Below are 9,821 nucleotides of genomic sequence, written 5' to 3'. Positions count from 1 at the left end.
TTTGCGACCCCGGCATCCATTCCTGCCTGTGGCAGGGGGTCAGGCGAGATGATCTGCTCAGGTCCCTCCTGACCCGAGCTACTAGGAAACCAACCAGGGTGGGTCTGGGCGGTGGCTGGCCGTGGATCTTTCCTGCCCGTAGCCACGGGCCAGCTGCCAGGCAGCCAGTGAACAAGCCCCCGGGGCTGTGGCAGGCCCGAGCAGTGGCTCCCCGCAGGTGAGGATTACAGGCCTAATGCACCTACGGGTTAAAGTCCCTGCACTAAGGCAGCTTCCAGCTCATCGGGGCACAAAGGTCCGAGCAGGTTGGCGGGCCACACGTGGCACTTCCTGTTCCCTGGGATTACCGTTTGCTCCCTGCCAACACGCCGTGAGCTGGAGCACGGGCTGGGGGGCTCTGCCCCATCCCTGTAGCAGCCCCAGGCCTTCCTCTGTCCCCTTCGCAGCCACGGGCCTGATCCCGAGAGCCACGTGCTTGCACAGCGAGGGGCTGACAGGCGCGTGTGCTTCGGGGGCTGTCTGAGGAGTGCTGGGGTTTCGGAGCAGATCTGACGGCAGGGCGCCGTTCCCGCTCCCCAGGGCGCTGGAAGTGCATTAGCGAGAGCGCGGTGCTGGCAGAGATCGGGCGCTGGCGAGGGTGTGGGCCGGTCTCCACGCTAGCCTCCACCTTTACTGGCAGCTGCTCTGCTTTCCCGAGCCAGGCGCAGAGGTTTGGGCCAGGAAGTGCTAGCTCAGTAGCACAGGGCTCGGGAGAGAAAGCCGGCCACTGCCCTGCCTCGGTCAGGGCCCCGGGCTGCGCGGAGACGGCCGCCGGCACCTTGCTGGGCCCCGTGACGCTCTGGGAATGGCTCCGCTTGTCCGTGGTGGCTCTCGGCTGTCACCTTGCCAGGGCCCAACCCTTTCCAAATTATTTGGGCTCTCGCAAGTGCCAGAAGTCCAGGCTTAGCCAGTTGTCTGCGCCCGTTCACCCCAGCGCCGCTCACGCGGCGGGCATCTCCCCAGGGCCAGGCTCCGGGAAGCAGCGGGGATAGAAAGCAAGAGGCAGCAGCTGCCCTGACGCAGGTTTTGGCTTGTCCCGAGCGCGTGCGAAGAGAACGGGTGCAATCGCCCCTGCACGTCCGGGGCTGCCTGGGCAGGAGGGGGACGCGGCCCGTTCCCGGGGCCCTGCGCCGCTGCGCTCTCTGGCCCACCGTCTCGGCTCCCCATCCCACCCCTTCAGCCACGAGGCGCTGTGCAGCGGCGCTTCCTCGAGCTGCACATGAATCATCGGGGTCAGACTTTCTGCCTGGCCGCGGCCCACGGCTGGGGCCCAGCTGTGATCCTGACAGCCGAGCTGGCTGGGACGCAAGCTTTCCCCCACGTCAGAGGTCCCCTCCCGCCCGAGGAAGGGGGCTCTGGCAAGCGGCGAGTCCCGGCTGGGCGTTTCGCATTGTTTCAGGCTCTTCATGCACGTCTCCGGCCGGCTGTTCTTGGCCGCGCTGGTGACAGCTCTGACTCCTCTCCTTCCCCTCCTTCCCGATCCGGCCGCGTGCCACGGCCTGTTCCTGGCGGCCGCTCAGCTCATGTTTGCTGGGCGAGAGCTGCAGCCAGGGAGGCTCCAGGTTTCCGGCTGCAGAGGCGATGCCTCCCATTGTCCTGAGGCCAATTTATCCGGTGAAACCTGGGCTCTCGGCTCCCAGAGCAAGTGGCGCGTTGCTCAGGTTGGCTTGACTGCTGCTTTGCCTCGGGCCCTTTCCCCAGCCCCGGCTGCGGCTCTCCGCTCTCCAGGACACAGCGCGCTGGCCAGTGCTTCGAGGTGCACAGGTGTCCTGGCCGCGCACGCGCCGTCCCGCCGTATTGGGCTGGGAAAGGACTGACTGCCGGGAGTCCACTGCTCCTTGGCTCTCCCTTCTGGAGAGCTCAGCCCTGATCTCTGGCACGGAGGCTGATGCCTCGCCCCTGGCGGTGAATCGCTCCAACCCTGCCAGGGCGGCGAACACGCTGCGCACATCTGGCTGCCAGCTGCGTGGCCGTCCCTCCTTGCAGGCCGGCTCTGGATTGCCTTCCTCCCGTCCTGTCTCGACCGAGGCTCCCCAGCGTCCCCCTGTCACCCTGTGCCGCCGGCCTGTCCCCAGCAGGGAGAGGAGGATTAGGTGCCTGGGGCGAGCCTAATCCCGGGATCAGCGTGGCGGGAGGCTAATATTAACCTGGTGTTGTCTGCAAGGGCAGGCTTCTCGCTGCGGCACGGGGTCTCCATCCAGCTGCACCGCTCAGCGGAGCCAGTCCGCCTGGGGCGCCGGGCAGGGGCCTTCGTTCGTGGTGGGATTAACCAGATGAGACTTTCCTTCGCAGGCTCCGTTCCACGGCTTCCCCCAGCCCCGGTCCTGTGGGTGGCCCCGCCGGCCTCTCCCCGAGGAGGTGGGCGAGGATACCCCACGTCTCCAGGGCGGGGGTGGCAGGGCGTGGGACTGAGTTGCGGCCCGTGGGGACGCGGGAAGCCCGTCTCCCAGCAGCGGGCTGGGGGAACGCTGGGAACAGAGCTGGGGCAGTACCAGGCTGGCATCCGAGGGCTCTGGCCCCATCACCTTTGCTTGCTGTTTGATCTTGAAGCACGGAGCGAGTAGAGGCCTGGGGGTCGAGTGTGTCGGATACAGCCCGGCAGCCTCCTGCTAGAGCCGTGGACCCCTCGCTCCCTTCAGCCCCGAGCGTGGGCCAAGGCGCGTGCGGAGGCAGGTCGGGGCAGCCACTGCCCGAGCCTCGGGGTTGGGAGCAGGAAGGGGGGCACCGTGCCGTGGGGTGGCGCGGGCTTGGCCACGCTCGTCCCAGCGGTGGTACCTGCGGAGGAGATGCTTCCTGGCCTCGGGGCTGGAGAAGCGTTGCTTGGTGCCTTGGCCGCGGGTCCGGGCAGCCCAGCACGCGCAGGGGCTGCACGTCTGCTCCCAAAGCAGAGGCTGTGGCCTGTTGGGACTGGGCTGCAGTAGGCTTGAGGCTGCCCCGGCTTGCAGTTGAAAGCCCTTTGCTCGGGGGTGTTCGCTAAGTCTTTTGGGGGAAGGGGGGTTAGGAAACCAGTGACGAGGGTCTTCTCCTTGCACTGATTCAGCCACCCTAGTGTAGACAGCCCAGCCTCCGGCACCGACCTGCTGCCCCGGCGAGCCAGCTCCGCAGCGGCTGCCCGCACGTGGGCACGTCCCGCCTGTGCCCAGTCACCCGTGAAGGTGCTCGGCCGTGCTGCTGAGTCACAGCTTCCAGGGAAGCAAGTACGGGTAGCGCCCCCTCCGCCTCCCCCTCCTGACACCCGAAGTGCTTGGAGCCGCGCTGCCATGGCGAGAAACACCCCCGCCTTGGCGAGAAACCCCCGGGCGGCTGTTTCCCGGCAGCTCGGAGGCCGAGCGAGCGGTGGGAAGTTGGACAGCGCCGTGTTTCCGCAGCTGGGCCGCAGCAGTGCAGGATGGGTGGCCGCTGACCCCGACCGCCTCCATTGTGCTGCCTGCTCTTGTCTTTCCGCTCGAGCTGGGATGAGCTGTCGGGGCCATCTCTGGGGCGGAGGCGCTGCCTGGCTCTGCTCCACGCCGTGGGCCCGTGCGCTGCCCGTGACAGGCTCCTCCAGGAGCGACCAGCGCTTCCAGCCCGCTCGGCAGCCGGCGTCGCACGGGTCTCTGCTGTTCTGCAGGACAGCGGGTGCCCGGTGCTGTTACCCCCCCGCCTGGGGTAATGGGGGTGCTGCCAGTCCAGACTGCCCCCAGCTTGCCTGAAGCCCGCAGCAGCCCAGAAGCAGCGTGTCTGTTTGCTGTCTTAGGTAGTGCCACGCTTCACAGGGGCTCCCCAGCACGTGGAGCCCAGAAAGCCTGGAGCAGGGCTGTGTGCCCAGGGAGGGACCCCAGAGGCGCCCTCCCGGGACGTGTCCACACTTGCAGGGAGCTCCGGGTTGGAGATGGCAGCGGGGACGGAGAGCTCATGGGGTTTTAACTGTGCTGTGGGAAGGAGCCGGTGGTTTCTGGGAACCAGCTGACGACAGCTCTGTGGCCACAATGAATAACCAGCGCGTGTCTCGGCCTGGACGGTTCGCGCTCGCTCCTCCGGCCCCGGAGCACTGAAGCAGAGGGGAGGGGGCCGGGCTGGTCTTGCCTGCATTTGCAAGGAGCCTGGTGGCAGGCGCTGCCCAACTCCACACTCCCCGTGCTGCAGCCCTTCGTCTTGGTCTTGGCCTCCGCGCGTTGCTAAACGTGGCTGTCCCCGTTTGTAACCCCACTGGCCGCAAGCGTCCATGGCTGGGGCATGACCCTGGGAGGCAGAAGGCTCTGGAGCTTGTTTCCCAGCCGGGCAAGGAAGCTAGGGGCTGAAAAGGAGCTCGCTGCCTGCCTTGCACCACATGTCATGGGAGCACCAGGAGCTGCCGGGTCCCAGTGCAGGTCGCAGCAAGACGTAGGGCATGGCTGGGCCCCCGCATGGGCAGCAGCTCTAAGGTCCGGACAGCTGCCGCAGGATGCTCTGGGGTTGTCCAGACCTCCTGTTGCCCATGTGCATGTACAGGATGGCAGTCAGGGGCAGGGGGTATGTGTAATGCGTTGCCTTTATCCAGACACCATCTGGGGGATGTGCTGCCAGGCCACTGGGGCAAGTAGGCAGGAGCAGGAAGGGTTGCTGTGAAACCCCCAGCGCTGGCGTGGGCTGGGTGGTGGCTTTGCCTGTGCTCCCCGCAAGGGGAGCCATGCATGCTGCATGCAGAGGGGCTGTCCGCGTTGGCTCGCAGGGCTCTTCCGCCAAGCCCAGAGAGGGGGTCCTGGGTCAAAGCCGAGTCCCTGGGAGCCCCATCGGTCTCCTACGTTGTAAACCCGCTGGTCCTGGGGCTGGTGCTGCCCTTGCCAGGCTGGAGGGGGGCTAGGATCAGTGGAGGGGGCACGGGTTGATCACTCACGCCTTGCCCTCTCCCTTCTCATTCGCAGTGAAGTACATGCAGGAGGTGACCCCCTACATCAAGAGGCCATCGCTGGTATCGGACTTGCCCTGGGACGGGGCCGCCCCCCAGTCCCCGAGCCTGAGTGGCAGCGAGGACTCGGGCTCCCCCCAGCACCACACCGGTGCCCGGGACCGCAAGGTGATCCCCCTCAAGATGTGCTACGTAGCTCGAAACCTGAGCATGCCCGACCTGGAGAACAGGTGAGCGGGCTGGCAGCCGGGGGCACGGCGGAGGCCGGTGCCTGGACAGGGGGAATGGCTGGTGGCACAGCCTGCGTCTACGCGGGGGTCGGGGGCAGGCCCCGTCGGGAAGCGTCGCGGCAGCAAACGGGCCTGTCTGCAGGGCCCCCTGCTCTGCCAGGCGTGGGTTACGTGTCACTGCTGACAGACGGGCCGCCCTCCCCGGGGTGTGTCGGGAAGCACTGGGTGTTGCCAGATGCCTGGGTAACCCGCCGGCTGAGCTGTCTCTGCAGAGATGCGGGCTCTGGTCCTGCACTACGCACGGCCTGCAGCGGGAGGACTGCCCTTCCACCAGCCCGTGCAGGGGCTGGCGCAGGGACTCGGCCCGCATCTCTGCCGAGCAGCTGAAAACAGACCACTGGGGCCGGGGCTGCTCTCGCCTCCTGATTCACCCAGTGGATCGTCAGTGCAGCTCTCAGGAAATGCTTGGTGGCTTGGCGTGTGGCCAGAGCGTCCCACGCCGTGTCCCTTCCCCACTCCACCGCCCCAGCCCCAGCCTGCTGCCTCCCAGCCAGGTGGTGCTCAGCAGCCAAGTGCTTGGGGTGGGAGGGGATGGCCTGGATTGCAGGTCTTCCTGCAGCAATCTCCTTCCCGGTGCCTGTGCTCGGCTCATGGCTGCGGAGGTGCAGCCTTGGAAGGTCGCCCCCGCCCAGCCCGCAGCTCTGGAGCAGCTGGGTCGTCCTGCTAGAGCGCTGGCACGGGGCAGCAGCATGTTGGATGTCATTAGGGTTCAGGGTTAACACCCCATGGCAAGAGCACCTGGCTGTGATCCCTCCTGTGCTCATGTCCAGACCCCCTCCCCAGGGCCTGAGAGCTGCAGCCCGCAGACCCTGGGGTTGGGGCTGGCAGCCGGGTGCCACTCTGTGGTGCTGCCGAGCAGAGGTGCCCAGATCGGGCAGCGTGGGGGGAACCGGCTTGGCGCATGTTGTGCACCCCCCGGCCGGCTGCCGAGTGTCTTGGCCAAGCGGCGCTCCCCTGCTCGCCCAGGAAACGCACGCAAGCAGCAGCAGAACGGGGCCTGCGGTGCAGCACCAAGCAGGGAGGAAATGACTCACTGCCTGCGGTAACAGCTTCCCCTTGGCTTGCACCTCTGCCACCTCTGCACCAAGCCCCAGGCTCCCTCTCGCTGAGAAACCAGAGCGCCCAAAGTCTTCAGGGCCCCATGTTGTCCCCAGGCAGCTCCCACGGGCTCAGGCTGGCCAGGCTGATCCAAGGCCTGGGCTCGAGCACCCGAGAAACAGAAATCCTTGGGCTGGGTGGAGGACAACGGGCTGGCTCATCTGAGCCCTGCAAGGAGGCAGGTTTGGCTGCTCCCAAACCGCTCCGGCAGGCTCCAGGTGCCCAGGGGGAAGAGCTTGTCTGTGGTGCTTGGAGTGGGTCACTTCGTCTGGCCGCAGCCTTTACCTCGGACACTGAACTGGTCCGAGCTGCGGCCAGCCCCAATTCACTCCATCCCCGCCCGCGTGCTGCGGGCTCGGCCCTGTGGGTGACTATGTGCACGAGGGGCAGTGTCGGCTCTGACACCGAAGCGGCCGGGCCAGGAAGATGCCGATGTCTAGAGCAGGGCAGGGGGACACTGAACAGCCCCTGCCTCTTGCTGCTTGGACGGGGTCTGAGAAGCCGTGTTGCAAGCGTGCGCCGTGGGGCCGAGGTCTCAGTTTTCCCATCGTCCAGCATGAAGGGGGGCAACCCCGTCGCTGCAGGGGAAGGGGCAGCCAAGGGGGCTGGCAACATGCAGCTGGGCTTTGGGCCAGGACAGGCCCGGGAGTCCTTGGCACTGCAGGCTTGCACAGCGTGGGGACGTCCCGGGCCGCCGGCGCTGGCTGCAGCGAGGGAGGGTGGGCGCGGGGCCGCGTAGCCAGGAGGAAACGCTGCGTCAGCACAAAGAGCAGGGCCGAGAGCTCGACAGCTGTGCCGAGCCAGGGAGCGGCATGGGGGAGGGAGCGTCTGGGTCCCCGGGCTGCTGTCGCGTGCTGGGTCCTGGCGCGCTGCCAGAGCCGCTGCCTGCTGCGGAGGCGCTCGCTGCAGCCCTGGGTTGCGAGGGGCTGCCTGGGTGGGGTGCGTGCGCGCGGTGCCCCCGGCTCCGGCTGCCACACAGCTGCTGAAGGCTGCAGTCTCATCCTTTGGGCTGCTTGGGGCTGATGCCCCCTCTGCAGCTAGCCAAGCGGGGCTGTCCGGCCGGCTGTGAGCAGGCCACGCATTCCCCATCTGGGGGTGGGGGGTCTCTCAGATGGGAGAGCCTGCAGCCTGGTCCCAGTTTTGTTGTGCAGAGGAGCCGGCTTCTCCCTTCCCTTGGCCCCAGGTACAGTCTGTGCGAGTGGTGCTGGGTGCTGCCCGGCGGAGGGGAGACCCGGGTGGAAGTTCAGGCCCAGGGTCTGACGCCACAGGCATTTCTCCCCCTCCACAGGCTGATCGAGCTGCACTCCCCAGACAGCCGCAACACGCTGATCCTCCGCTGCAAGGACACGGCCACGGCCCACGCCTGGTTCACAGCCATCCATGCCAACATCGTGGCACTCCTGCCGCAGGTCCTGGCCGAGCTCAACGCCACGCTGGGTACCAGCAACGCTACGGGCAGCAGCAAGGAGGTCAAGCATGTCGCCTGGCTGGCGGAGCAGGTACGGCGTCCCCCTGCCCGGCCTCTCCCGCGGTCAGATGCTCCCAGCAGCACCTGTCAGCCCTGGCAGTGGGGCTGCTCTGGTCACAGAGGTGTTAAAGCCATCCCTGCTTGTCTTCCCCGTCCTGCCAGACCTTGGCAATACTTGCTTGGGCTGGTCGTCCTGGGAGCAGCAGGTGGCTGGGCTCCCTGCCTGCGGGAGATCTTGCCAGCCTGCTTGACCCCGGATCAGCGCAGATGTCCCTGCCCGCCCCCAGGGCCCCACAGTCCCTGGCAGGCAGTGCCCCCGGCTCCTGCACCCTGCAGTACCAACCCCTGCCCCTTCTTGCAGGCCAGGCTGGACGGGGGAAGGCAGCAGTGGCGGCCAGTCCTCATGGCCATGACAGAGAAGGACCTGCTGCTCTACGACTCCATGCCATGGACCAGAGATGCCTGGGCATCGCCGTGCCACAGCTACCCCCTCTTGGCCACCAGGTATGGGTCGAGCCACGGTGCAACTGCTGCCAGGGTGGAGAGGGGAGGGGAGCAATGATGCTGCTGTAACCAAGCAAGTGGTGCCCAGGCCTGTGCCCCTCTAGTGCCTGTCCCCTGTCTGCCATTGCAAAGCTGCAGTTGTTCAAGGGGAAACTGAGGCACACAGATCTCTCCCTCAGGCCAAGCTGTGAGCAACTGATGGGCTGGCATGTGCCTGTTTTGGTGGTGGTATTCACAGCAGCGGGCTGGTGGACCACAGCGGAGGCTGCTCTTAGCTCTCGGGATGTGCCCCAGCCGCCGCGTAAAGTCACGTTCTTTACGATCCTGATGCTTCTGCTTTGGCCACTGGCCATGGATGACCGGTCGGCACCGACGCGAGTGCCCCACAGCCCCCCAGGAGCTCCCTTGCAGCTGCCAATGGGTGTGCTCCAGCCTGGCTCTGCGAGCGCAGAGGGTGAGTCACTGGCGCCACGTGCCAGGATCACAGGGCTTGTTCCAGGCCTGTGGAGAAGCAAGCACGGAGCTGGAGCTCGGAGAGGAGCAGCAGAGCTATTTGGACGCTGGCGCCCCAACTGTTTCTGGCCCCATCTCCCCCGCTCCCACGCCCTGCCTCGCCGGGGCCGCACAGCTGCAGCCGGCAGGCTCGGAGCATCCCAGGGGAGGCCCCGGTGCAATGTGGATCCTGCAGCTGGATGGAATCGCGTTCCCAGCCAGAGCTGTCAGGGGAAACGCTCCTCTGGATGCGGCGCTCGTGGAACATCTGGCAGGCGGCTGGGAACGTCCCGGGGGCCAGCGGGGCCCCTGCCTCCACATCCCCCTTGCTTGGCACAGGGCAGGCATGGCTGAGCTGGCAGCCAGGCCCCTCCTCCCCAGGGCTGGGCGCGGGCCGGGTGCTTGCAGGAGCAAGTCTGTGCTAGTGCTGCCGAGCAGCTCTGGGAGCTGTGGCCCATCCTGGGCTGGGCGGGCCCATTCCCCAGGAGCTTCTGCCGTGCACCGTTGCTCTGCTCCCCGTGGCAGGCAGCACCACTGTGTGCTTGCTGGCTGGGGCCGGATGGGAAGGAGCCGGGGTGTCTGCTGGGCGGTTCTGCCTGGGTGCGAAGGAGAGGGCCCAACAGGGTCCCCCTGGCTCACCATGCAGGGGGTCCCACGTCACGCAAGCCCTAGTTATGCCAGGCTGGTTTCTGTCCCAGGATGCAGCTCCTCAAGCTGCCAGCCCTGACGCACGGGCACATGCTCACTCCCAGCCCAGCCTTCCCCAAGGCCAGCATGAACCCCTGTGTTCTCGTGCCAGCATTGTCCTGGCGCCGCAGCTGCTCTTCCCCGCCCCGGCATGCACCTCCCACTGTGTTCAGAGCCACTGTGCTCCTGCTGGGGCTTGTCCGGTAGCCCGGCCTGGCCGAGCTGCCCGGTGCAGCGGAAGATGGTGTGCGGTGGTCTCCGCTTTGAAGCCATTGCAGCCTTTGTCCAGAGATGCAGCTCCTTCTCCTCTCGAGCCATCCTTCCCAAGGAGCCCTCTGCGAGCCAGGACCCCGAACAGACTCTCTCTGCTGCCTCT

At 66.9% G+C, this 9,821-nt stretch overlaps 1 protein-coding gene across 1 annotated transcript in view; it reads left to right on the top strand.

Moving 5' to 3' along the window:
• The window catches only part of SNTB2 (syntrophin beta 2), a 21,723-nt gene that overhangs the window by 3,111 nt on the left and 8,791 nt on the right, over nt 1-9,821 (top strand). The window contains exons 3-5 of the mRNA XM_025209172.1: nt 4,923-5,136; nt 7,583-7,793; nt 8,124-8,266. Coding sequence (XP_025064957.1) covers nt 4,923-5,136; nt 7,583-7,793; nt 8,124-8,266 — 568 coding nt within the window. The remainder of the gene's footprint in view (nt 1-4,922; nt 5,137-7,582; nt 7,794-8,123; nt 8,267-9,821) is intronic.

Source organism: Alligator sinensis, unplaced genomic scaffold (assembly GCF_000455745.1).
Source record: "Alligator sinensis unplaced genomic scaffold, ASM45574v1 scaffold255_1, whole genome shotgun sequence".
Taxonomy (NCBI): domain Eukaryota; kingdom Metazoa; phylum Chordata; order Crocodylia; family Alligatoridae; genus Alligator; species Alligator sinensis.
This window is presented reverse-complemented; position numbering and strand designations above follow the sequence as displayed.